The 27,942-nt window shown below is 41.0% G+C and overlaps 1 protein-coding gene across 3 annotated transcripts in view; it reads left to right on the top strand.

Moving 5' to 3' along the window:
• The window catches only part of MACROD2 (MACRO domain containing 2), an 840,118-nt gene that overhangs the window by 786,096 nt on the left and 26,080 nt on the right, over positions 1-27,942 (top strand). For all 3 annotated transcript variants that reach the window (XM_017818854.1, XM_017818853.1, XM_017818855.1), the window contains exons 13-16: positions 2,836-2,904; positions 12,346-12,423; positions 13,047-13,121; positions 13,618-13,710. In XM_017818854.1, the coding sequence (XP_017674343.1) occupies positions 2,836-2,904; positions 12,346-12,423; positions 13,047-13,121; positions 13,618-13,710 (315 nt within the window). The remainder of the gene's footprint in view (positions 1-2,835; positions 2,905-12,345; positions 12,424-13,046; positions 13,122-13,617; positions 13,711-27,942) is intronic.

Below are 27,942 nucleotides of genomic sequence, written 5' to 3'. Positions count from 1 at the left end.
CAATAGGTTTTCTATTTTTCTTTTCTGTTTATGGTTGTTTCTTTCATCCTGCCCACCTCTGTTCAGTGCAAGAGACAGCTAGAATTAATCAGTTACCAAAAGAGCCAAAGTGGAAATCAAAATGTCTATATATTCCCTTAATTCTTAAGTATTTCTTTTAGTGAAATATTACATGTAACACAATGCTTTTCTCATATGGTTGGGTTTTTTCTCATTGTAATGCATAATGTTGCCTAAACATACTTAATCCAGGGGGAATTAAATGGTTTGCTTTGAAACTTCTTTTTAATCAGATTGTTTTAATCAGATTGTTTTCAGTATGTGGAGAAATTGAGCTGAAGAAGGCCAGTCAGCAAACATGGCAGATAAATTTAGAAGGCCTAGATTCCTGACTTATCTGGTCTACTTCCTTCATTGTGGTAACAAGGGTCCTCCTCCTTTTTGTCCTGTGCATTGGGCACTGTGTATGTGGAAGTGCAGCTTTTCACTGCCTGCCCTCCACAGGTCACTCTTCTGCAGCTGAGTGCTAACATCTGAGGCTGTCCACACGTGCTTCAAGTCCTTCTGTGTTTTATGTCCTCTTTATCACCTCTTCTGTATGTCCTCACATGGGGCAGGCAGTGGGAGATGAAGCCCTTGGCACACAGTATTAAAGAATAAACTGGATTGCCATGGACCTCAGCAAAATTTATCCTCCCCAAGATAAGCATGCAGTGGTGTTTCGTGAATGCTGGAGGGCAACCACATTTCCTTTCCCAGGTTTTTCACTTTCATGCTAGTCATATTTTAAACAGGCAAAGGGGACCAGGGAGAAGAATGAGTTGTTCTGTCGGAATCGAGACTCTGTTTTGAATCTCTGACTAGGCTGGGGCATATCTTTTTCCAAGCAATATTGAACTTTTAACCATACCATGTACTGCTTGGCTACCAGCTCACCTAAGAACTACTGCTGCCCAGAGCTCCTGGCTGCAGCTGCAGAGGTTCCTGTTAAACCCAGTTATAGCATCTACAGATGCCCAATACAGCCCCCTGTGCTTGTCAGTGATAGTCACTCTGATGGGGTGTGTATTTCCCTGGTATTTTGGTTCACAAAACAGTTTGAATTAAATGCATTTCTTTTTTCCCAAGAGAATGAAGGAATATTTACCTCTCAGAATTATTACTTCGCTACTGTAGGTGTCTTAAATGCATTGTGTTTTTCCCAAAACCGTCGTTACGACTTGTAGCAATACGAGCTGTCAGAGCTGGTTTATCAGAGCCATGGGGTACATTCTTGTGCTATCTTACATTGGTAGTCATGTTTCGTTACTCTCAGGGAGAGCGTCGGAGAAAAGATCCAGACATTTGAAGTCTAGGATCCAGAAAATGTCATTCTTTAGGAACGCGGTTTAGGTATAAGCCTAAAGACAGCATTGTGCCCACGCACAGCCCATTAATCACCCCCTCGGCCACAGACACACGGTGTTACGGGGAAAAAAATGATTTGGCTTAACAGTTATCCCTCCTGGTTGACATAGTGACAGGAACAGAGGGGCACAATTACCTCGAGTTAGTTACATCCACCTAATGAGTTGCTGCTGCTTTCCAGTCTATGCATTGCAGAGAAAAAGCATCACCAGGAACTTTGAGGTTGCTGCTTCTGTGCCCTCTCTTGGCACTGGAAGGTTACCTGGTTTTCCAGTGTCCTCAGTTGTATGCCTAAAACATTTCTAAACACTACAGGCAATCGCTGTTACGAGCAATGCCATTAAATGTTAAAGTTCTTATTTGTATTTTCTAAACCAAAAAGCATAACTTTCATCTGAGTGGGACAAATCATATCCTTGATACTGTGAAAGAAAATATAGGACAAAAAAATTGACACTGTATTCTTACCCAGTCCATTACACAAATATTTATATATTCTTATTATAGTGAAAAATACAGTGATATTATAGAGAAAAATATATATTATATAGAAACCTATGTTAGTGAAAAAGCAGTAATAGTCTGAGAAGACTGAAAATTTTCAGCTATTATGTGTGGGGTTTTTTTAAAGTCTGGCCTCCAGTCTATCATCAATGAACTTCACACTTAACACATGGAGAAACAACATGGCAGGTGGTTCTGAGCTCTTCTTTCAAGGTAGTTAAATATACTCGATGGCTATATTAGGAAAAAAAATTGTCAGAATCATCAGAGACAAGTCTTTTGAAAGAAATGAAAGCCTAGAAATGAAAACAAAAGCTTATAAAGGTTTTAGAACTATAAAAATTACGTAGGAAAAGCAACAGCGAAAGTTTAAAAATTCTTTTGAATTCAGGTATCGCTTGTATCTATTAACTGAAGTAGTTTTACCTGCCTGCTCTACCATTAAAAAACTCCAAGCCACATGTTTTTAGGGACTTGCTAAATTTTCAGTCCTGATTCATGAAAGCTTCTATTTTCAGGAAAGCATTTGCATTTAATCATTTGGATTTCAATGGGATTCATGGACATGATTAAAGTTAAGAATGGCATAATTGTTTTTTCTCAAAATAGATGGATTAAATGAAAAAAGGAATTTCAGAGCAAATAGCAACACCAGCCTACCCATGAAACCAATAGCTATTTCTCTCTCTGTATTGTGAGGAATTGAAATATAGACTTGATCTGGCAGTACTGGAATGTAAGTTTACCTCTTGTTTAGGAAAGACAATCAGATCAGTAATGGCCAGTGAATGGATGGAAGCCCAGTAAATGAAATTCAAGTCTAATATCTTGCCTCAGTAAGGCATAACACTTTTTTTCAGTAAAGTGGTCCATCAGTTTGCTATCTAATGAATAACTTCTCTTTCATTTCCTTTGTTCCTATAGATGAGACAAAACCTTCAGCTGCAGCCAGCCTATCACCATCAGAAGACACAGAGCTGAGTGAGGATAAAGGTACAGATTGGAAATTGTGTTTTGAAATACCCAGTCCCAAGTGGACGTTTCATGAAGCCTTATTTTCCTTTGTGTGGAAATTGCCCAAATCACAGTTGAACAATACAGAAATAGGTAAATGCTTGGATTTACATTTACAAAAGTGTTTGTAATGAAGTACTTGACACCAGCTGTTGTGCCGGTTAGGAGTGACACTGTGAATTCCTAAGTCCCCTTGTTATGGAGTTAATGCTAAAATATCATACATGACATTTCCAAAATAAGCCTAAAGCCTGGGCTCACTGAGATGACTCACAGGCGTAAAGTTAAGTGTGCATGACTATCTCAGCAAAATCAGCTCCCTGTTCAGTGCTGTCCTGATGCAGGAAAAGAAAAACACAATAGCTATAAACACATCAGGAGGAGACAGGAGGAGATGAAGTCATAATGGAGAGGGAGAAAGTACTGTTTATCTTGTGCAGACCGTGCTGGGCACTCAGATCATTTAGTTTGTGATAAATATTTAAAAGTGTCACAGGGCCAAATGACAGGGAGTTTAGGAAACAAGAGAGATGATCTAATTTAAATGTTTCAAGCTGAGTTTTTTCCTGTGGAGTTGTTGGTTTACAGATAGGAACCAGGGCACAGCTGTACTGTTTTTGATACTCTGTGATAATCACACTATTAATTGCTGTACCAGTCTACAATTTTTGGCATTTTTTGTGGGGTTACGTCAGGAAAAATCCTGGCTGATATATAAAATGTTCGCTACTGGTAATTCAAAACAGGAGTTACGCTATCTATGATAAATACAGTTCATCAGTACAGCCTTCAAGAAAGACTAATAGAAAATTTTAATGCATTTCACTGAGATAACATAATTATTAACATCCATTAACTTATTTATTTTAAAAGATTTAATGTTTAATTCAGCATCACTGCTTGACTCTCTTCTCATTTTTCTAGATAAGTGTGACAGGGTGTGAGATCCTGCCCTTTTGTTCCAAAGCCACGTGCTGGAGAGCCCACATACTTACCTGATTATGAGTTCAAAGTCTTCTGCAGGTTGATTTAAGGGCTCTTTTAACTGATTGATTGATCCTGCACGGAAAAAAAAAGAAGCCACAAACCCTTGCTGGAGCACTTCTTTTTGCTGCTTCACAGATTGAAGTTGTGGCAAGGCTAGAGGACGGCAGAAATAGTGATGGATTCAGTCCCAGCATGGCTGCTGGTTGCCTGTCATTAATTTCTCTTGTCTTGATGACATTTGGCCTTGTTTATGTATCCTGTATCTGTACGAGTCCCCATCAGCTGGGTTTACGGTGTGTTTCACAGTGTGAGGCTCACAGTGAGGCCTTGGGTTTGGATTTTCCTTTGCTGTCTGCAGTTGTACTGAAGATCCCAACAACTTGGTATTGTTTTGAGTGCATGTTCCTGACTACGAAGACAACAGTCTTCTGATAAGCTTTTCAGTGGCCATCTCAATGTGTAACCACTCCAGATTTTTGCCCCACTGTATTTATAATCTCTTCTCAGGAAAGAAGTCATATTGGTGCTATAGGTCTCACTTTTCCTATGATACATTAAGAATATATATAGTGTTTTCTCCTCTTCTCTTGAGAGGTCGATGGAGAGATAGTGCCCTGAGAGATACAAAGTGTATTATGTCTTTGATGTCCTACCTCTCCTCATAACTAAGATGGAAAGCATCTGATAAAGAAAAAGGAGCAAGACAGACTCTCCTCTGTATATTTTGTTTGTAAAGCTATACAAGTAGGAAAAAAAAAGAAAAGAGAAGACCATGTTTTGGGATTTGCTTGCTAGTTTTTCTAATGGAACCAAGAATTTTGAACAATGAGGCCACCGCATGCACCAGGCCATGGTTTTAATCCTTATTTCCATCAGAGGATTTTCAATTTTGCAGATTTTTATTGTGAGGGTGGAGAGGCACTAGAAGAGGTTGCCGAGAGAAGCTGTGGATGCCCTATCCCTGGAAGTGTTCAGAGCCGGGCTCAATGGGGCTTTGAGAAACCTGGTCTCGTGGAAGGTGTCCCTGTTGGGGAGTTGCAATGAGATGATCTTCAAGATCACTTCCAACCCAAACCATTCAGTGATTCTTTGATGATTCTGTGATTTTAGATTTTGAGTTATTTTAAAATGAATACTAGTGTTACAAAAAAACTTGCTACCACTTGGGAAATGGCACTTTTACAAAATCCCGGCATTTCTGAAAACACCTGCTGCTCCCAAAATAAATTTCAGCCTTCAAATTGTTTGCCCACTGAGTTAACATAGCTAAAACCTACCAGGTTCTGGAACATACTGATTTCTGTAGTTCATCTTCAACTAAGTGAACTGGATGTACAGCATTTAGAGAAATTATATTTTCCCAGTCCTTCCACCTAATTACTGTGAAAGGAGATTTGTGGCAAATAAGTCTAGGCTGCATATTCCCAAAATGCATAGTTTAAACCGCTCAGAATAGGGGGTTTCCATGCCTGCTATGGAAGTATAACAGTCTTTCAAATGTCAGCTCTGGTGAGTGCACCAAAACAAGTATTTTGAGTCCCATTAGAGTTGACTAGTTTTTTTTCTGGCTTTTTTTAATTCATATTTTTGGGATTAGAATATAGCAAACCCATTGACGTAGTTATTTATTGCTTTAAAATGTGGTGATATTCAAAACACAGCACGTGCATCTCTGCTACCATGAAGATCTAGTATTTTTGTCATGCGTGAGTCATCTTTATAATTTTCTTTATGAAGGAAAGGGGAAGGATGGGAAGATGAAAGCGGTTTTCATGATAAGTGTGGGACAGTGCAGGGATCACATTTTGAGGGGCTCAGATTCAAATTAAAACCTCCTGTGAGACTGCAAATCTCACACTAATGTAAAAGTATATCTCTTCTGTTACAGTAGAAGAGACACTGTCCAGGAAAAAAAAATGTCCACAAAGGCCCAGTTTGCACATGGCCTTTGAGCAAAACGAATTTTTTGAGTGCTTATCTGTCCACAGGAAAAAAAAAAAAAAGAAAAAAGAAAGAAGGACAGTCATATTCTAAGAATATCAAGATGTTTGATGTTGTGCTGTAGAGGTATCCTCTCATTCCAATCTGTGCCAAGTTTCTCTTTCCACTGTCTGCAGAGAACTGTTGCAATTTTACCCTTGTAAACTTGCATGCTTAAGTACCATCTCTCGGCGGGGTTGGGGGGGGAGAGAAGCTGACATCTCCAGGCAACACCTTTGCAGCGCTTCATTACTGTGCATATGGAAGTAGATCCTTTATCCATGGCGTGTTTCAAGTGAGAGATGCTTCTCTTTATGAAGTGTAAGGGCAGAGCAAAGTGATTAAAGTCATTAATGTTTATGCAGCAGATAAAGCACGTATCAGGCAGGCTGCACTCAGTCTGCTATGCCTGTCTGTACAAGATTGTGCTGGGGCAACAAACTCATTTAAAATGGGCCATATAGTATATATAGATTGGTTTGAACCTGTGATTAATTTTTGCTAAATAGAGCATGTGTGCATGCACATGCATGCGTGCGTGTGAGAGAGTGATTTGCATTTTCATCTCAGTTACCTCTTTTACCAATTACCATTTAACCTGATTTAATGATAGAACTTTCTGTCAGGCAAATGTAAAAAAGAACTGGATTTAGTACAGGTGAAGCATAACTCCCCATTATGCAATCACAGCAAAGTTTCTGTGCACAATACGCTGATTTTAATTCATTAGCACTTAATAAGAACTGAATTTTCATTTGAAGGTCAACTAAATTAAATCATATGCTAATTAATTTTAAAAATAAAATAGCGATTAATTATTTCCAGGTGTTCACCAAAGTCTGGGCTCCTGTGGGAATGCCATTTAAAGCAAGTCACTGTTTTTCTACATTCTCTGAAATGGAGTCAGATTCAGTCAGCTGGAGGGCTTGTGTTGTCAGGAACAGAATTAAGTATGTACATTGGCTAGGGGTTAGCCCTAAAAACTTACTTTGGGCAACCCAGAAGCCTGTAAATCTTCCTGTAAAGCATAATGGGTATAAATTGCTGTTTGGCCTGAGGTAGCTCTTGCTATGGAAAAAATCTTGATGTCCTAAGACATAAATGATTGAGAAGGGACAAACTAAAAGATAGAGCTTTTCAAATGCAGGGGAGCTGTGCAAATCAATGTAAATTAGTCATTGATGAGTGGGTGAAAAAGATTGACTGAAAGGCCAATATGTTCAGAAAGAGGTGTTTAAAATCAGCTCTTAAGTATATATTAAGACATCTCAATGAATGACCTGATTTTCAGAAGCGCTGAGCTCTCAGCAGCTACCGATGAAATGTTTTTACTTCACCCTTGGGCTATGATTAGACCTGGAAAATTTCAGCCTGAAAAATTTCAATAATAGGTAACTGAAAGAGAAACCTTTTTTAATGGAAGAGTTTCAACACCCCCAGCCATAGCTGTGGCTCTGCATGCCTGCTATGGTGATAACATTTTTCTGTCCCTTGGTTAGAAGGGTTCTTATGAAAGCAAACTGGCTAACACAAGCTAATTTGTGGGGCTTGGGGGTTTTTAACCAGAGACATAACCACCACCACCCTCCAAAAGGGTCACTTCAAGCTGAATATAATAGGAGTTATTCTCTTTTCCACATTTAATGTGACCTGAGTTGCACATCCAGATGGGGTCCAGCCCCTGAACTACTCAAGAGGTATTTCTGCTCTACCCTTCGCCAGTACAGGCAGCTGCAACAGCGAACACTAATCTACTTAGCTGGTTTATTTAAATCCTACTTATTTTTAAATATTAGCTGACCTGGAGCCATCCAGCTGCGCTCCTGTCAGTCCAATGAGAGATCCTGCGCCTTCCATCTCCCCCCTCCAACCCTTCAGCACCTTCTCCTGTACCAAGGCTGTAACCAAGGCAATCAGGTTTTTCTCAGCTTTTTCCTTTCCCAGAGCCCTGTACAACAGGTCCTGCCCCTTATGGCAGCAGCAGGATGCCCTCGGTTGTTATACCAGCTGCACCTGGAATTTCTCAGGTGGACAGCAAGCAAGGTTAGAGGAGATGCCCTCCTGTCAGCTCGAAGCACAAATGGGTAGGAGAAGTACTCAGTGGACCCCATCTGCAGAGATGAACTGCCTGGTCTATTACCTGAAAACTAGCAAAAATATATCTACAGGTTGTTGCACCTAAAAAGGTTTGTTTTACCAATCCATATAAACTTGGGCTCCAATAAATCTAATCTGTCATAAAGACAGATTAAAATGAAATCTTAGTGGATATAAAAATAACATTTTAAAGTCAGAGCTCAAGAATCTCTCCCCAACTTCTCATAAATCACCATTTTATAGTACTTCATCTTAACACATTTTCTTCAATTTATGAGGCAAAAGAATACCCTAATCATGTGGCAGCCTCCGTGCACACCATTACCTGTAATTTTAGACGCCTGCTTGATTTCTTTCACTCTGGAAATATTCCAGTCATTTTTCACAGTATCATGCTTAAAAAAATAAAATGCACTGAACCTGTTTCTTTCCTAATGACCAGCTCTTTCCCTCTTTAATCTTCTTACAGCTCCCTAAAACACAGTGATTTATCTATGCTGTGTGCAGGACCCAGGTGTGTTGCACATTAGAAACAATTCAGTAAATAAGCCATACAGAGTGTAGCTGAGGAAGTGAATTTTAAAAGATCATTAAAACCACTTAACATTCAGTTCTTACCATTTCCCCTCTTCCTTAGCATTTGCAAAATTTTGTTTGAGCAGCATTGCCTTATACAGTCAAAAAAAATTATGAATGGCATGGAAAAGCGCGGGGATTTATGCAGGATTTAGACAAAATAGTGTCTGATTATTGGCAGGAAGGGTAGGATTGATCATTTGTTCAAGCTACATGCATTTCTTGGAGACAAATTCAAGTTACAGCTGATATATTGGAGCAATGATATACTTGGGGAGTATTCTGATCAGTTTATTTAAAGTCTAAATATTTTGTTCAGGGGCTGTTAAACGTTGGGACTAATTCCCAGGTGGATTCAAGCACACAGTCCCATGAGACACTGGTTTCAATACAACAGAGGGGTGCAGAGATGAGCGCTCCTGACATGGACACTGCCACTGCAGCCAGCAAGGAAGGATTTTGAGGGGACTAAGGGATGCTCAGACTGCGCAGTAGATAAAAGTGGCCTATGTTTGGCTCATTTATGTCATTAAATGTCATGTTTGGTTCATTCATGTCTGATCAGTGATGGCATTAGAAAATGTACTCCACTGTGGTATCCAAAACACTGATTTTTTTCAGTCCTGCCTAGAGTAGCGTTAACCTTTACAGTCCCAATTTGTAGTTACCTGAGGTAAGTAGTGCCTGGCACGTGTATTATCAAAAAAATAAGCTGTGAGATAAAAAACTGTGCTGTGAGATAATATCCTGGCTTGGATTCTCTTGTATGACTTCACAGATAAGTAGCTGGTATGGAGAAGGCTAACACTGCTTTGTGCCATTTAAAAGTATCAGGAGTTAGCTCCCTAGTGAATTAGAGATGAACAAAGGCATTAGGGATGGCCAGAGCTCTTGTCAACCCTGGAATCGTTTAGGACTGTAATACTGGGCTTATGCCTCATTGCATAAGGCTCCAAAGGAGCAGAGAGGACCAGCTGAGTCTGAGGAATACCACTATCCTATTGAAAACTCGCATATAGGAAACAGTGTATCGTCAGTATTTTTATTGACCACTGCATTTGGGTTTACACTTTCACTTTTGCTTGGCTCAGATTTTCCTGATAAATCTGGGTTTACTCCTTTGCTTTATTTCCTTCTCGTTAATCAAAAAGTAAATCTGTCTTTGAACCTTTTGGCTTGAATATTTGATGCAATATTTGCATTTGAAAAGAAGGAACCTTTGGCACGGTCTTGACCTTAAGGATTTTGAAACTCAAAATCTACGTAGTAACACCAATCAAGACTGATTCCTACTCCTGGAATAAGAACAGCAGACTCTTACAGCCAGACAGTAACTCCTGCCCATGGGCTGTTCTTTTCAGAAACATGCTTTGAAAAAAAAAAAGGGATAATTTGGAATTCTCTACAGCCAAATTGCTTTCTCAAACCCTGGAGCAACAGGAAAACTGCTTATGATAAAAATGAAAGTTTAACACAAAATTACAATCCCATAAGAATAAAGCCTGAGGGGACAGACTGCCAGCTGTGCCAATGGGTGGGAATAGCAGTGACACCCCACACTGTGTGAAAACTGCAGTTTTCCATAAGCCCTGCCCAAAAGGCAGTGTGGTGGGGCACATACATCAGCCAGGCATGAGGCTCCTTAAGTTCCATTTGTTATCATTGACCAAAGCCCGTAATTGTGCCTCTGATGCTGTGGATTGATTTTTGCATGAAATTGGAATCATTCCTCATGCTGGGAGAAAAAGGTGGCACCTGTGAACTGAGATTAAAGGCCCTGGTCTGGGAGTTTGAAGTACTGTGCAAGAGGTGTGGGATAAGATGGCTCTAAGGGTCTGATGGGGCAGAGCCACATGCAGCTCTCCATCCCCTAGCAGGTGATATCACACATCATCACTTTTGACTGCCTGAAGGGCTGTGTTTGGGCCCTGGCTGCTTGGTATTTAAGGCAGAGGACTCCTGATTCCAGCTTTGCCAGTACAGTTCCTTTTACAAGGATGCTTCTGTATCATACAGGAAAAAATATTATATTAATTTAGGGTATGGGGTTACAGGTGGCACAAATCTTGGCTTGTTTGATATCCTGAAAGTTTTGTCCAGAACTTTAGCAAAGCCAGAATTCTGCTCAGTGGGTTTAAAGTTTGCTTGAAAAGTTCTCTATGGATTTTTAGTGCTATTCCCGTTTATACCAAGAGATCCTTCAGCTGGCTTTTTTATTAAACTTGGAATTTTATGACATTCTAATTTATTTTTGCTCTGATTTGGGCTGATAGGGTAATCCTTTGTACCTCATGGTACAAAGTGGTATTCCAGTATGAAAGACTGACACACTAGTCCACCTGAGAACAGTGAGTAGTGTTTTAAGCCCACAGTAGGGTGAAAAAAAGTGCAGCAAGGGCAAAGTTTTGCAAATTGTACATCAGTGACTTATTTTACTTTCAAACTTGGATTTATAAACTTATTGCCATGCCACGAAAGAAGTAAGAAGCTGTGCAGGTAATTAAATATTTGCCTTGGGGGATTATTTGCAGTTAATTAAAGCCACACACTTTCAGTGCATACCTTTCCTACAGATTATTAAATTTGGATCAGATGTTAACAACCCAGCTTTCCCACTTATCCATCAGAGATTATCATTTGAAAGTTTCAGAAACAGAATTTTACAGGGGTATCCTTGGGTGTATTGTAAGATTTGCTTGGCTGTATTGTGGAAAGGGACCTTCCAGAAGTTGAGCTATAACAAGACTGTCATAACATAATTTATTATCACATTTTGTAGATCTTTTGGCACCGTCACCTACGTTTTCCATCCAGCAGCACTTTAGAAAGTGTCTCACACAAATCCTGATTATCTGTTGCCACTGTTATGACCTGGAGTGGACTTAACCCCTGTAGTTTGCAGAAGTGTCCAGTTAGATTAGCGGTGGTTTTTAATGAGGCTCAAAGAGGGCTCTTTATCCAGGCAAAGCTGTGTGTTATGGGGATGAACAGAGCTAAAACGGCTATCTGTGTTGCTGCATTACCTGAATTCAATGGAATTATGCATTATGCATTTCTCCATCCCCAAGCAAAAACTAAGTGGCTGTTGTCAGAAAATACTGTTGGACACAAGAAAATAATGCCCTGTGCTTATTAAAATCCCAGATAGCATGGCAATTGGGCTTTATGTTATCTAATTTAAGCCTCACTTTGCCACTGTTTCAGAGTATGGCTGCAGGCAGTGCATTTTGACAGTCTGCTCCAAAAAAGAAAAGCACTCTGGGCCACAATAATGACCTTGGGAGTTCTGTCATCAAGTGACATGAGGCTAGGATTTGCACTGGGATTTTGGGGATTTAATGTTTGTCAAGCTTGTGAAAATCCAGCCACAAAAAAGTGTTGTTCTAAGTAAATAATAAATCACTTTATTTATCAAGTAGGTGCTTTGTGCTGTTCCTCATAGCTTTGTGCCACTCCATTTGTTAGAAACAAAATTCTTGGTAGCTCTGCTGATTATTCTTAGGCATCCTTCCTTGCTAGCTCCTTGTTTAAGGTTTGTACTGCAGGCAAAAAACTGCTCAGTAAGTGTAAGGGTTCTGAAATCAATTTGAATAGTTGAAACCCACAAGTATACTTCTGTAGTTTATAGGGCTTTGGTTAAACAGATAGAAAATCTGTCAGCGTATCAGAATGCCAAATATGAAGCTGGCACCTAAGTGCTACCTCTAACTCAAAGAGCTACTAGGCTTTTCCGGTGTGAAACCGCTGCAGGATTTATTTGTTTGTTTGCTCTTTCCTCAGACTCCCTGAAAGACTCCAAAGGCAGGCGGGAGAGTGATCCAGTGCATCCTGTGGCATCTGAGCAAGATCAAGCCGAAGGTAAAGTTTTGTATGAAAATTTCTTGAGACAGAGATAATGAACCAGTTGGGAACTTTAGTTGTTCCATTTTCAGCATCCAGTGGGTTTCAGCCTGACCTCTGCCCCCTTAAGGAAATGCTGTTGGCTGGTAGAGGTTGTGTGTCAGCCAGTTGTGAGGCCGTAGTCTCTGGGGTTACTGGAGAAGACACACATCTCCAAATATGTGGGTTAAGCCGTATTGATCCCGGGTGCATAGCATTGTTATTATTGTCCTTCTGTGTTGCTGTTGTTGTTCTAAAAGCCTGTGGGCTGTTTCTGTTCCTTCTGCTAAGCTGACTGTCAAGTGCAAGAGCTTTGCAACAGCTCCTATGAGAAACAGTGTCAAGGCTGGGCTACAAAAGAAGAAAAAATAAAAGTAATGCAGGGTCAGTTTTGATCAGCCATTTAACAAACAATGCTGAGAGTTTGTTAAGTGATATTTTCATGTATAAAATAAGTCCAACATTTCACTTAACAGAAAAACAGCAGTACTTGGCTGACAAGCACCATAATGTATGGTAGGTTCATGTCTTGTTTTGATGAACTTAGCATTGCCAGCACAGAGCATCATCCTGATGCCATTTTCTGTTTGTTTTATTAACAGGACAACAGGATGTTTCTGCAAAGGAGGAGATGAAAACTGGGGCAGATTCCCAAAGCTCCTGCATGGAAATAGAAGGTACTGCATGTGTCTTGAAAGCAAAAAGCAAGATTAACAGGCAAAACCACTATCATAGAATCACGGACTTGGGTTGGAAGGGAACTTAGTGACCACCTATTTCCAACCACCCTGCCATGGGTAGGGACATCTTCCACTAGACAAGGTTGCTCAAATCCTTATCCAGCCTGGCCTTCAACACTTCCAGGGATGGGACATGGAGTATGTGTGTTGCTGGGCTTGTGAAGAGTCCCGGTGTAGAGCCATGCTTGGATCCAGGCATGTGGTGATTTTGTGCTAGATCCCAGAAAGTTCAGCACCTTGAAGGGTCAAGGCTTTGCTGTCAACTACAGCCCCTTGGATTTCCTTCAGCAGCTTTTGTATTTGTACCCTTGGGGAAAAGGATCCTTTTCCTCTGCCAGTGTTTTTAATGGCAAGGTCTCTAGTGGATGTTAATCCTTTCATGTCTGTTCTGAAAGGCCTTACTGTTCGTCTTCTTTTTATCAAATTTATTCAGAGACACTGCTGAACCAAGAAGACACAACAGAAGTTGAGACACCTTTGATTCCTGGTGCAGAGGAAAAGGAAGAAGGAAAAGAAGAAGAAGGAGGTGAGCCTACTTATAAAACAGATTGAGACAGAATGCTTCTGGACTCATGTTTTCCTTTTTATTGTAGGAAACATGAAAAGAGGACATAAAAGCTTTTTTCTTCTAAGAAAAAAATCCTTTCTTGTCTTACCTTTGAGTGTTGTTTTGATATGTTGAACTTGGATTTGCATAGGAAAATAAGTGCAAAAAAGTGCACACTCAGGTTCAAAAGTGCCTTTAAAATAAATACTCTTCTCATTGTTGGTTTTCTGCATTTAAGTGCATAAGGCTGATTAAACAACCAATTTATGTCCATTTAAGTTCACAGAAGCATCAAGTGTTTAAAATAAATGGGTATGATTATTATTTGTGAGGTCATTAATAAAGATTTAACTAGCAATTAGCTAAAACGAATAATTCTAATGAAGAAACCAATATTTAGAGTGGGAATGCAGAGTCTTGCTGAAGTAGTAATTTTTTCTGGGAGTAAAGTATTTAAATCTTTAGGAATGCTTCTGCAAGGAAACGTAAAAGTTTAAGTGTTGGACACTTCTGGGAACCCTGCATTCATCTCACCACTTGCAACAGGCACATGGTGATATATAAAATAATGTATTATGTAAATAATTCTCTAATTTAAAGTAGCTGCAAGTTAATAATTATATGGTCATTTGTAGAGCATGGGGATGAATTTTACAGTTCCAAATTAAAACACAGACATGATTTTTATTGAAAATTCAGGTCAATACTAACTGTGTTGTCCTAATTATGAACTCCTTTTCCCAGCCACATTGACACCAACTTAATTGCAAACCTGTGTTAGCAATATTGACATTTTTCTTCACTGCAAAGCTGGGTTAATAGAACTTCTTTGTTCATATACAGCTAAACAACATTTCCTTTCCTTTTTTTTTTTTAATTTTAATTGCCTATCCAAGTTGGGACTAATCACATCTCCTTATTATTGTTCATGTTAATGGGATTGGTTTGTGCTGTATTAATGATGATGAAGGGAGAATTGATATAATCCTTACTTTCAAGTCCAGGTAAATGGTAGCTCCCTACCTCAGCTGCAAATCCAGGTTATACAATACAGGCTCACTCTGATTGCAAACACCAATGTCTTCATGTTAATTTCCTCTGAATAGAAATTACTTACATTTTATTTTATGCCTCATTATAAGCAAGTTGGACAAAATATACTTTGTGATTTGTAAATTTTCTCCTCTTTAATAGTGTCCCCTACGGCTAGGGACTGTCGCTTTCTCAACAGAGAGATGGTGTTCCACCATCTGTTCTACCTACTATTAGAATATGTAACGTTAAGGAAAAGAAGGTAATGTCAGAATAGCATTGTTCTTGGCACTTTTCCGTTTCCTGCTCCTGATTTAAAAAGTTCAAATACCAAGTAAGTAAAAGGTTCTTTCTAAATATCTTGGAACGTGTTCCTACCTGAGGGCTCAGGCGTTGCTCCTGTGCAGGATTCCTCTGATCCAAAGCTTGTTGGAAGTCCATAGAAGGACTCTCATCAATTTAAGTGAGCTTTTGGTAAGTTCCCTGATAAGAGGAGTTGATGTGTTGAGTCTGTGTTTGGGACAACAGCATAGATATTCTCTTCAGTTTCTTCCAAATATACTGTCTTTGGCTCAGGGAAAATAAATGGGTGCTTTTTCAGGGTTTTGAGGAGGAAATTAAGGCTTTCCCTTGTTTTGTTCCATTCTCACGGGTATAAGCACTCTCAAACTTCATCTTGCTAGATGCTTCCTGTTCTGGTGGGCACATACTCTGCCACATGGGTTTTGAAAGTTCACCACAAAGTGAGGTGGGTCTGGACAAAAAGAGGTAAAAAAGTAAAATCAGCTGAAGTTCAGGCTGATAAAATAAGATATATTCCCCAATGAGAGACTTCTCTTAATGGAAGGAGATTACCTAGCATAAAACAGAGATTTAATATGTAACATTATTTTATATAACCCAAGTGCTACCTCGTAAACTAATTCAGTTGAGTAGTTTTCCAGCAGCGTGCACAGTACATTTGACATAGGATGAAGTGGCTTATTTTTGTCTAGGAACACGTGGGGAAAAAAACTAACATGGGACTGCTAGTCCCGTTAAATAGAAATACAGGGATTTTCAGTTGTTTTGGACCGTTCTGGATCTCTGTGTAGCGACTGCAATGTAGCGACTACTAAACTGCAAACTACCTGATCTTTCTGTTCTATGACTGACTGGTTTTTCTGTGTTATCAAGCTCATCCTGGAGCAGAGGGTAGCATATATCTGCCTCTCTCCTCTTTCTGTCTCTCTCTCTCTCTCTGGGAGCTATCAGATTCATGGGAGTCATCTGCGACCTGTGTGGTCCCCAGCACTGGATCTGTGTGAACCACTAAATGGCCAACAAAGATCAGAGTCCCTTTTCCAACCTAAAGCTGGATTTCTGCTCAGCTACTGATTGTGGCTTTGAAGCGTGCTAGGAATTTTTTCAGTGATATGGTTTTCCTTGGAAAAATGGCTGTTTCTTGCTTTTGAGATGTGTCTCAGTTTTTGCAAACTTCTGACAAACCACAGGTTAGCTTCTGATTTAATTGTGCAAGTTTTACTACCAGCTCATCTCTGTGGTTTGGGGGATTTTAGGGCTTGCAGGGTCCTTTCTGTATAGTTCATTTGGCTTCACAGCTCCAGGGTCATGCAGCAGTGTGTATTTCTAAGGAGTCCCAGATCCTGGTGCTCACAAGGTTCTGGGGCGCCAGGAGCCCAGAGGAATGAAGAATCAAAGTCTTGGCAGTCTCACTGCTGTTTCCCATTGCCAGCAGTAAGAACCCAGCCAGATTACCCTGAAGAATATAACAATGTAAGGCACTGTGTGTGTTTCATAAAAACCTGCTGTTGCTTTTTCCAAAATCAGTAATAAAATATCGCATGTGCCAATTTATTCCCTTTTTTTTCCTACTGTAACTTAAAGTTATATATTACTAGGGAGCAACTGAAGAAGAAAGGCAAACTAAGATGCCTTTTTAATTTTTTTTCTAGCTACTATAATGCACTCATTGTGCTTCACAAAAGAATAATGAAAATCTGTGTTTCTTATAAGATTAGGGAATATTGTCAAATCCCTTTATTAAAAAGCAGAGTAAGTGGTGATCACTGACCTATTTGCTGACTAGGTAAGTGTACATGCTTTTAATAGACCATTTGGCAGTCCCTTTATATGTACACTTGGAAATAGTCCTGTTATGTTGTAATGACCATGCACTCAGCATTTAGCTGCAGGTTTAATCAGCACACTTCTTCCAGACCACAATTTGCAGCACATGGAAATAAACCCCGTGTTGATTTGTGTGAATATGTAGCCAATTCCTCCTCCGAGCCCACTCTTCCCTCTGTCATCTTATTTCCCATCTCTTTCTGTCTCTCTTCGTCAAGACATACAATATGATGATTTCCTTCTCTGATCATCCTTAGAAGTTGCCTCACTCTTTGGAGGGATAGGATTTCTGTCAGAGCACTAGAAAATGAAGTTATTTCTGTTATTTCTCTGTTTTCTCTCTTCTGTATTTGGGCTAAAATATTTTATCTTACATGGTTTGAGCTTGACCTGGGATGTTCCTGCACCCAAGAAACAAATTAGAGTGTTTGAGTAGCATCCTCACCCTAACCAAGGCTGGCTGGGGGAGGTTTCACAATTTAAACCATCTGAAGTACATGAGATTTTCTTTGTCAATCTTCTGGTCAGTGCTTGTTTACTGTAAATTTGAATTCTGCTTAATTTCTGTTCAAGCTAAGCTCAGTTTTGCTCAACAGTCTTTGTTACATGAATAGCTCTGTAACTCTGTAGCCATCTTTTCATCCATCCTTCACTTGCTCATTGTACTTTAGCAAGAGTGATAATTTTATGGCATAATCTCAGAGAGAATTAGATATTACAAAACCTGAGGAACAGAGCTCTCTCTCTCTCTTTTTTTTTTTTTTTTTATAGTTTCAGTCTCAGGCATTTATAGGATTTTTTATGCATTGGTACAGTCATAAATAACATCAAAATAATGACTTTAATATGACATTGTGGCTATAGAGAAACTAAATACTTCTTGAGAAAGATCTTTTTGGACAAATCTGACACTTTTATTCTTGACTCATGGCAATTGTAACTACCTTTTATTGCTTAATCAAACTTCTTTTCAGCTTCAAGTGGAGAGAGATGAGACATTTCAGGGAAAAAAAAGAGATTTAAAAAAAACTTCCTTTAAAAAGATAAATTCTTTTTGTTTGGAAAGAAAAGAATACAAAGATATTTTGGAGAGTTGTGGCTTCTGAAGATCTAGTGTAAAGACTCCAACTTCTTTTATTCAGTTGCCCAAAGAGGAGAGGAATAAATATCCTGAATCAGGTACAGTGTGTTTGGTCTTTGATAACAACCCATACTGAATAGATCAGATGCCATTTTTTGGGCTGTTGCAGCATATTCTGATGCTAACTAAATATGAAATGTGTCTTTCAAATCGGCTTCTGACAGATATTGGTGTTTGTCAAAGAAAAATAAAAGTGGATTTGCTACACGGAGAGGTGGACTGTTGGGAAGCAAGTAGGTGGGAGTAGCTGGAGATGTGGAGAAAGATTATCCCTGGAAAGCCAAAGAAGTGCCTTTATCCAGGGGATCCCTCTAGGATTTAAGAAGCCTTGCTTTACATGCCTTTATTTGCTGGAGATCTGCATGAAACTCCAGTGAACTTCGCAGTTGCAATATCAGTCAGATGAAGAGGTTTTGTGAGCAGATTCTGCTCACCAGTTTGTGGTGGCCCAAGTGCTGTTTGGTCTATATATCCCAGTGTAAAATACTTTCACCTTCTAAAGGCATCATAGCTATGGTAGAAAAGGATATCCAGGTAATGTCTGTGGCTTGTGGAAGTAGCCAGGTGAGGCTGATCTGCCTGTGAGTGGCTCTGTGTGAGCATATCTTCTCTGCTCTGCTTGTGTGTTGCAGTCTGAGGAAGAGGAGTGGGGTTTTTTGGTCCCACTGTCTATGGGTTTATGTTTGTGGTGTGGTGGCTTTGCCAGTTCTGAACTGGGAGGTCTCCAGGCTCTTACATCAGCAAAGGGGCTTCCCTGTTGGTGCAGGATCAGCACAATGGGGCGACAAATGGAATGCAGACCTCCTGCAGGGCTTCCCTGAGGGGGCTTCCCTAAGGATGCTGCCCAGCACTGTGCGTTGGCAGGCAGGGTGGTTATTACACTGTCAGTAGTCTGCTCCAGATATTGATTTCAGTCTCCTCGGGGGGAAAAAGTCATATTTTTTTTTCCTGCCACAGAAGGAATCTGTTTCTTTTCATTACTCTCCGTATATCAGATTCTAGCCTGAATGTATGTAAAGAATAGGTGGTGCAAGATCAATTTTAAGTTTTAATTATTTTTCATCTCTTGCAATTTAATTTTTTTCTGTGTGCTTTTCTAATAAAAAAATGTAGAAAACGTGAGGAATTTTTCAGCTTAAACATTTTGCTTGCTGTCACAGTCACTTTATGTTATCAGACTTGATGGTGAGAGTACAAGACAAAAGGCCAAAAGGAAAGAAAACAAGAAACAACAAAAGGGAGCACTGTAACAATGATAGTGTTTAAGGATTACTGTCTGTATTTGATTGCTTTCTTCATTTCATTTCATTTTCAGTTAGCAGAATAGAAATTATGAATTGACGATTTTTATTTCATTTAAAAATATCATCTCTTTGTTCCTGCTGAAACTGTTGACAATGCGGCCTTTGTTTAGTTTAATTAACAGCACTGAATTGAAACACACTCAGCATTAAATCAAGTGAAAGAAGTTTTAGAACTCTTTTCCATATCCAGAAAATAAAAAGAAAGAAAAGAAATTAAATCTTCTGAGAAGCTGGAGGAGAAATTGGATATTTTTAATGGAATATTTTGAAGTGCCATTTTAATTTTGATTTTCCATGGTGGGAATGCCAAAAAATATACAGTCATAATATCCCACTGAAAAGCAGATGCTATGAAGTCATTCTAAGTCCTCATATGTTTATAATAGTATTACATGATGTTACATGTTTTTTACTTGCGAGCTACAAGGTTTGAAGAGCTTTAAGATACTGATAGCGCCCTTTTGACATGTGAAAACTGGGAAGATAATGGAATCCATATTTCATGTAGTGGGGTCCAAGTCTGCCAGGCTTTTGTTTTAGCTCACCTCTCCAGAGAGGCAGCAATGCCTTATGCAAATGAAACATGTATCCCTTTCACATCATCTCAAATAGCACCCAAGGAATGAGTCAAAGGAATATGGGAGAGAGGCTGACATCTTAGAAACTTTTTCCTGGAACATATTGAAAAAGTAGGGCTCACTGGCCAAGGACTGTACTGTTACAGATGGCATCATAGTTAACAGTATATCTGGAAATTAGCTTTAGCACCTCCAGAGATATGGCACCATTTTTAAATATACTGTACAGCTACAGAGGCATCTGTTTGAATGGTGGGCTTAGCTCCTATTTGCCACACTAGGAACTTTGGTCTTAAATTAGAATGGGTCCAGCAGACCAAAGGAGTGCAGGCAGTTTCACCAGGAAAGAATTTGATCCCCCGTGGACACTTGTTCCCGCATCTACTACAAAAGGAGGATTCATTTTGTTAAGCACTGATTAAATTTGGAATCTTACCTCTTTTAATAAAGTTTGTTTATGACGGAATACACGCAGGTCCTACTGAGCCAGCTCTGGAACTGGAATTTCTGTGCTCCCACTTGCTGAGGTTAAAATGGATGTGTCAAATGCCCAGGTTGTGGCACCACTTTGTAGCTATTTCAGAAACTCAAATGACCACACATTTAGGGCAGCAGAGAGACAAACTGCACTTAGCCAGGGATTTTCATAAAATAGCGTGGAATCCGGTCATAAGTAGGTATGGGGAAACCACAAGCAGTGGGAGTGGAAAAGGGATGATTTGGGAGAACTGTCTTTTATTTCAAGTACAGAACAGGAACAAAGGATTAAAAGATTCCCTCGCTTGTTCTTTGGGGGAGCAGGGGAAAAACACTGTCACCTCGCTGTCAGTAGGTTTGTTTCTGTTGTTTTGCCCAGTGGTGTGGTGAGGAGTAAACCTTGTTCTCGTATGAGAAGGGTGATGTGTACTCACTCTGTGTACTGTCAGGTGGGTCAAGAGGCATATTTTTTGATTCAGTTCTGTTCTGTTTTCTCTTCTGTGCATTCCCACTGTTGACTCTGCCAGTGAGGTACACCAGGGTTTCATAAGTGCCCTTGCTCCTGGCACTTGGACAGTGAGGCCAGAGCTGTACAAGGAGGGAGTGCTACATAGTGAGGGGAAATGTGTGTACAACTTGTAAAGTGGAGGTTGCATGACCCCAACTGAGATTAAATCTGCTTCTCACTGCTGCGAACCCAGAGCAGGAAAAATTCCACCCGATCTCATTTAGATCTTTGAAACATAATGCTTTCCTCATACCTCTGTATTTTCTCTTCCTTTTTTTCTGCCTGTTACCCACAATGTTTTGGCAGCAGCTTTTCTGTCCCCTCACCTTTTCCTAATGCGGTTGACAGGTGAGCGTTCTCTCGAGCAGATCTTGCCATCTGGAACAGTTTTCCTCTGCTTGGTTGGCTTTCATCATGTTTTGCCTCCAGATGAGCCTGCAAGGTCACCACCAGCATGCCTGGCCCACAGTATTAGCCCAACAGCCCAAACTGACCCTGTCTCTAGTCACCGTGAGTGATCTGCCAGGGAGGAACTCTCGCCTCCTGCATCCCTGTGACTGCACCTGCACCTTAATCAGGCAGTAGTGTCGTCTCAACATATTGGTGCATTTGGGCCTTCCTGTTATTTCACAAAAAGCTCAGAGTCTCCTTTCTGGGGTCTTCCACAAAGTCTGAAGGTCTTTTCCCAGAGCACTCCTGTGTGCTGTGCATGTGTTTGCAGATGCAATGAAAGCAGTGCTCTGAGGGATGCACTTTGAGTTGCAGCTGCAGACAGTCTATGGGCAACTGCAAAAGCACTTGGTTTTGTTTGAGAGATCCAGGAGAAATATGAAGAGTATGGAATGGTGGTTTTTTTACTTGCCCATACGCATGCTTGGATGCTCATAATTTAATTTTTCCATACTTGAGTAACACTGTGCTTTGCTTAAATGGTTAGTAAGTGTTTTCCTCCGAGACTCAGACTTTACTTGTGACTTCCATCCAGAGTTCTAAAATCCATTGCTTTCTGCAGCCAGCAAATTTCAACTACAAGATGCCCTTCATTATTGTTTCACTGGTGCAGGGTCTTTACCCTGAAATTTTGAGACACGTAGCCTTTTGTCTCATTATTCCCCTTTGTGGATGTGCAGCCTTTGTTGTTTGTTTGTTTGTTCTCCAATCACTAGTGTGAAGGGCACAGCTATGCCAGTAATCATAGCTGCCACAGAGGCCAAAACTGTCTTTATTCCATTTACAGCATCCTGTCAAAAACCACTCAATACCTACATTACTTGACAGCCCTTGAAAGACAGCGTGTTTACACGTTCAGCATTTTCTCTATGGAGGAAATAAGCAGTCACTTACAGGCTATACCATTCTTACCTGGATAGAAAATCAGTTAAACTGTGTTCTGGATTCTGAGCAGAAAAAGTCAATAATCTTTTCTCCATTGCCCCCTGGATACAGCTAACAATGGTATACAGTCAGGGGGTCAGGATAGCAAATTCACTGTCTCAGGGCCTGGAAAACATTGAGATTCCCAATTTGTGGCCAAATGCTATCTCGGCTGCAAGGTGTTTCATCAGTTAAAGTGCATCTGCTGGATGTGTTTGTATGGTCTGTCAGCCTGAAATGTAGCACAAAGGCGTCAAATGAGCACAAATGGAGATACCTCAGGTGCTTCAAAATAAGATGTCAATGTGCTGAAAAATCAGTACCTAACTCCAGTAGCTCGAGTCAAGGAATTTAAATTGGCTGATTTTTCCAGCAGCCTAAGCTAGAGGGAAGATTAGCAGGAAGGTAGTCAGCAGGGCTGGGTCTGAGTATCACCTCCTCTCTGGGTGGTGCATCCATCAGCCCAGCTGGTCTGGAGAGATCAGAAAACTGGGTAGGATTTGCTAGTTTGAGTGTACAGCAGCTTCATTGCTTTTTGTTTTGCTCTTTTTTGAGCATTGAAAGGTCTCTGCAGGTCACATGTTGTCGTCAATGCTGACCCAGCATGTGTGGAAAGGATGGAAAGGGCCTCCCTCATGGCTGCTATGTAAGGATCTCTAAGACACAAGGATCAGGTGTTGACCCCCTCCAGCATTATTTCAGATTTATTTCCATCATGCTCTGTTCAACAGGGTATGAGGCCCGTGGTAAGCACTGGCATGGTCCCACTCCCTCACGTGGGTTTGGATGCCCGTGGCTCCAAGTTTGTGGTGCCATCACATCTCCAGTCGGCCCTGGCCCTGCCTCTGGGCATCTCACCTCACACATTCATGGTGTTTTGGTGTGATCCTTACCAGCACATCCAGTCCTTCCTTTGATATCAGGAGCTCCTCTTTGGTGGTCACATTGGTCTCCAAAACTGGATCTCCAAAAGAGAGCAGAGTTGTGCTCTCATTTTCTGGGATCTCCTCCTTGGGACAGCAGATATTTTACAATTCCTCTCACATGAGTGTTGCTAACAAGCTCCCACACTAGTCTCGAACTGGCAAAACTGGCATCCTCTGTGATTTTGGTTTATCTCTCTGTCTTCCAAAGCAGTAACTGTCCAGTGTGTGGTAGGTACAGCAATTGTGGTCCCTTTAAACCATTGTCAATGTTTTTGATACCTGTCTCATGATAAATCTGCTTGCACTTAGAAGCCTGAGTCTTGAATTGCAGATGACTGACGTTACTGGGAGGTTACTGAGATGTCTCAGTAACCACACAGTGGTACTGCAGCCCCCCCACAGCTGAAACACAGCTGCTTTTCAGGTAAATGTCCGAAAGTTTGGATGCTTTTGTAGCTTGGTTTTGAATATTCTGGCCCTACAACATGGGCAAGTTTACTTAAGAAAGAAAAGAAAAGAAAAGGAAAAAGTCTTTAAACAATATTTCTAATCTTGTCTCCTTCCAGCATGACGTAGGATGAGGAGGGGAATAGATTTCCTGGATGCAGTTCTGCTTTCAGATCCAGCTGGCTCTTGAAGTGTGTGAGCATGAAAAGCAGATGATAAGAAATATATGTATATCCGGTACCTATCTAAAGGAATTCAAGTATCTTAGAAACTGATATATACAGAGATCACAGAATCTGCTCATGGAACTGTTTCTCTGGCATTAAACGCAGCCAATGTTTAACAGTACTGAATTAGAGTTTAAGACACAGGAAATCTTTCCAAATGAACCTTCAAGGGGAACCCAGGGGATGTCAGGATTTGGCCAGAAAATATGGTTCACGCCGTTTGTTCTTATCACAATTGTTATTGGATATTTAACCACCATAGGTAGCCAAGACCTGAGGTTTATATCTGATCCTGGAAACAGCAGTGCCGTGCAGTGCATTAGATTGCCAGAACCACTTCCTTCTTTTAATGAGGTCTCCTATTCAGGGATGGAGACAGCCTTCCCTTGCCCGGCTTATGAATCTGACTGGATCACAGCACACAGCTAAAATAATTGGAGAAGGATCTGTGCGTGGGAGGGGAGGAAATCAGCTGTATGATTTCACATCCCAAAGCGAGAGTGAGCACAGCACTGCTTTTTGGCAAGGGTTTGGTTGCAGCTTTGGGTGTCAAAGCCAGCTTGCTCCTTGCTATCCTGCACCTGTAATCAGCCAGAGCCATATCCAGCTCCTCCAAGAGGAGAAGGCAACGGAGAGCTCTTTGTTTGGATGGCACCAGTTGCAGCTCATGGCTGACAAAGCCATTTAGAGTGAAGATACCTCAGACTTTGCTCTGTTGTTGTGAAGTTTGCCCTCTGAATACTGTGATTTTTCTCTAGCTGGTCTTAGAGATAGGAAAACACAGCTGAGCCTTATCCAGGTCTGAAGAGGCTGGAGCACATCAGCTGCTTGCCATATTGCTGGAACACCTGGGGCATTTGCTTTGAAACCTAAATGCAGGCTGTTCACCTGAATTGCCAAGTACAACAGAAGCTTCCTTCTGGCTGGCGGGGTGGTATTAATTTAAAGAGAACACCATCTGTGGGGCCTTGGAGAGCAGCAGTCAGAGGAGACAGGTAGAGAGGTCGCCGGGAAAATTCTTGTTCTGATCTGGGGGCCTTGCCACCGCCATCTATTACCCATCATTTCTAATTAGCAGATGTATCTTGGGGAAAGCTGCTCCTGTTTGCTTTCCTGAAGATGCTATCCTTGCTAAGAGCTGTTGTTTTTGCAGAGCCTCCTAAGCTTGTTTTGTGGGCTTTCGCAGGCATTTGGAGCAGTAATGGTCTCGGTGACCCAGTAATTAGGGAGTCCTATACCTCCTTGCTGCAGAGAGCTGCCCCTTTGTCCTTCCCCTTTCTTCTCTCCTCAAGGCCACTACCAGATGGTCAGAGATTTTTCACCCTTTCAAAAGCTTTGTATTTTCCTCATCTCATCAAGCATGTCTCAGCCATGCTTAATTAGCTAAAGGCTTTTCAGTCCCCCTGATCTGCCCCCCAGGAGATCAGTTAAGGACCTGAACAATTTCAATAAAGAGCTTGGAAAGCAAATCCTTAGAGGCTAGGCATAGCTGCAGGAGCATGTCATGTTATTTAGTGTTTTGGGGACCAGTTGTTTGTTCTTTCTTCTCTCCCTTCTTTCTGTCTGTCTGTCCTCTCATCCATCCATATATCTTTCTATCCATCTTTCCCATTCTTATCTCTCAGAATATTCAGGGATGCCCCTTGGTTCTTGGCAGTGGTTGACAGCAACTGGCTGGTGGTATTCAAAGGACTGTCACCCTTGGGCCAGTGCCTGAGTACTGTTGCTTTTAACCTGTTCTAATCTCTTTAGATCCCTCTGAATGAAAAATGGCAAACATAATTAGCCAGCCAGTGCTAGGAGACGGTTGAGTTGGGGTGTTTTGGTTGACGGTTTAGGGGGTTTTTTTGTTTGCTTAATTCCCACACTTGTTTGAAACTGGCTTGTGAGCTTTATTTACAGGATCAGAGCAGTTGAAATGAAAGCCTGGTTAATTAACAGAAAAATAAATTTGCATCTTGCATTGTGTTTGACATTGAACAGCATTTGTTTCTGCATTGTCACATACACACTTTTGTTATTAATCTCCAAGTTTTAGCTATAGGACTGCAAATGAGATTTAAAAAAAAAAACCAGCACACAGCTCTTTCCCTTCTTACCTCCCTCCCTATAAAGCATGAAATAAAGCTGCTTAAGCATGTGAAGCACAGATTTTGTGTGGGATTTCAGATACCTCAGATGTATCCGAATGTGGACATTTGCCATGTAATTGAACTCAGTGGCTGGTGATTTGCATTTACATTCAAATGAGAGCACCCAGCCATCAGGTGTTTGTATCACTAGAATTAAATGCCCACTAATTTAGCCACTCAGGAGATAAATATTTAGATATCATTAAAGTGGCTAGCTGTAAATACATGGAAGTGTCCTTCGATGGTGGGGAAAAATGTGGGAGAGGATTTCTTTGCAAACACAGGGAATGTGACCTCAGTCACTGTGGTTTTCTCCCTGACACTCCCCTTCAATGGTACACATAAAGTTGTTGTTGCTGGGTGCTCGCTGCCTGAAAGAGAGCACTGCTTTATACAAGGCTAGATTGAAACACTATTCCTATGCTATTCTGCATATTTTTTCAAGCCATCGAGGGAAATAAAACGCAGAGTGTATCTAAATGAATGCACGGTGTAGTTCTGTGTCATGGGGAAGTGTTATCCCTGTAAGGATGCTCCTCCATTCGAGTAACTCAGGCTGTCATTGAAGAGGAGCACTGCTCCCCCTGTGTATTGACATCGCTGTTTACAGACCGTGTGGCAATCTTTGAAGTGCTAACTGGCTTTTTTTTTTTTTGTTAAAAGAGATGCTGCATTTTTCTTTTCTATTTGTTTTCCACAAAGAGGGATGTTAGTATTTTTATGATGGCTGGCGCTTAGCGGAGCTCCTCTGTGTAAAGATAACAAATGAGTTATGCGACCTGACATTCTCCCTGGGAATGTGCTCAGAACAAAGCAAGCCAGTGGCATTTCAAAGCCTGCTTTTAAAGTAGCTGGTTATATACTTTGTTTATCAGAATCGCTAGGAAATGCCATTTCTCTGGTATTTTGTACCTTCTCTTAATTGACTGAGAGGTGGAAGAATCTTTGGGCAAAGACCCCATGGTAGGGAGGTTGGAACTAGATAATCCTAAAGGTCCCTTCCAACCCAAGCCATTCTACGATTCTATGACCCCAGCTCCCAAAGGACACACATGCGGAGAGCTTGAAGCTGCTTCATGCTTTACTATATCCCTGTGAGGTCTGAGAGCTTGAACTAGTCAGGCCTGCTGCAGGCTTTGGGAATGAAGGAGTGAGTTCTAACCCTCTGAGAGTAGCTACAGCAGGTACAAATTGGCAGGCACACTTTGGAATTGCCTTCTCGCAGCCTTGCTGCTGGGAGTTTCCAATGAGGCATTGCCAAGAGCGGCAGGACCTCCCCAGTTTCTCACTGAGCAGTCTTTCTGCTGGTGATTTGTGTTCACACGGGGAATGAATCAGAATTTGGATGATATGTCCTTAGGGAAGCTGGAGGAAGGGGCAGGAGGCTGACCCAGCCTTGGCTGTGCTCAGCCAGGGTGGCCAAGAACATCAGAGAGGCTGCCACCCAGCATTCCCAAAGCCTTCATGATGAGGTGTGTGCAAGTTCCATGTTTCTGCAAAATAGTTTATCTTTGATCCAATACTCTGTATTACCAGGAATTTTGTTTTGGCAAGAAGGCAACTCTTTTTTCCCCACATTTTACCAGTTCCAGTTTCTGGGGTCTTCACAGTTCTGTTGCTATAAACCGTCACACACTTAAACTGATTGGCCCACTAGCAGCCCTTGGTAAAATGTTTGAAATAAAAGCACCTTTCCTGAGGCCTGATGTTGAAATCTCTGTGTGTTCCCTTCGGGAGGGATAATGGCTGTTGGCTACAAGCGCCGCTCCGTGAGCAGAGAGCCGGCTGCACTTGGACACAACGGGAGCGCTCCAAGGACTGGGCTGTAATGATGGATGCCGCAAGGCACTGCTATGTGGGCCTACTCTGGGGAAGTCATTCTGTGTACAGTGTGTGATCTGTGGCACCTGGAGTCCTTATCATTTCCTTCAGCTA

Source organism: Lepidothrix coronata, unplaced genomic scaffold (genome assembly GCF_001604755.1).
Source record: "Lepidothrix coronata isolate B3197 unplaced genomic scaffold, Lepidothrix_coronata-1.0 Scaffold71, whole genome shotgun sequence".
In the NCBI taxonomy this organism is placed as follows: Eukaryota; Metazoa; Chordata; class Aves; order Passeriformes; family Pipridae; genus Lepidothrix; species Lepidothrix coronata.
Note: the sequence above shows the minus strand (reverse complement) of the source record. Positions and strands in the feature narration are given on the sequence as shown.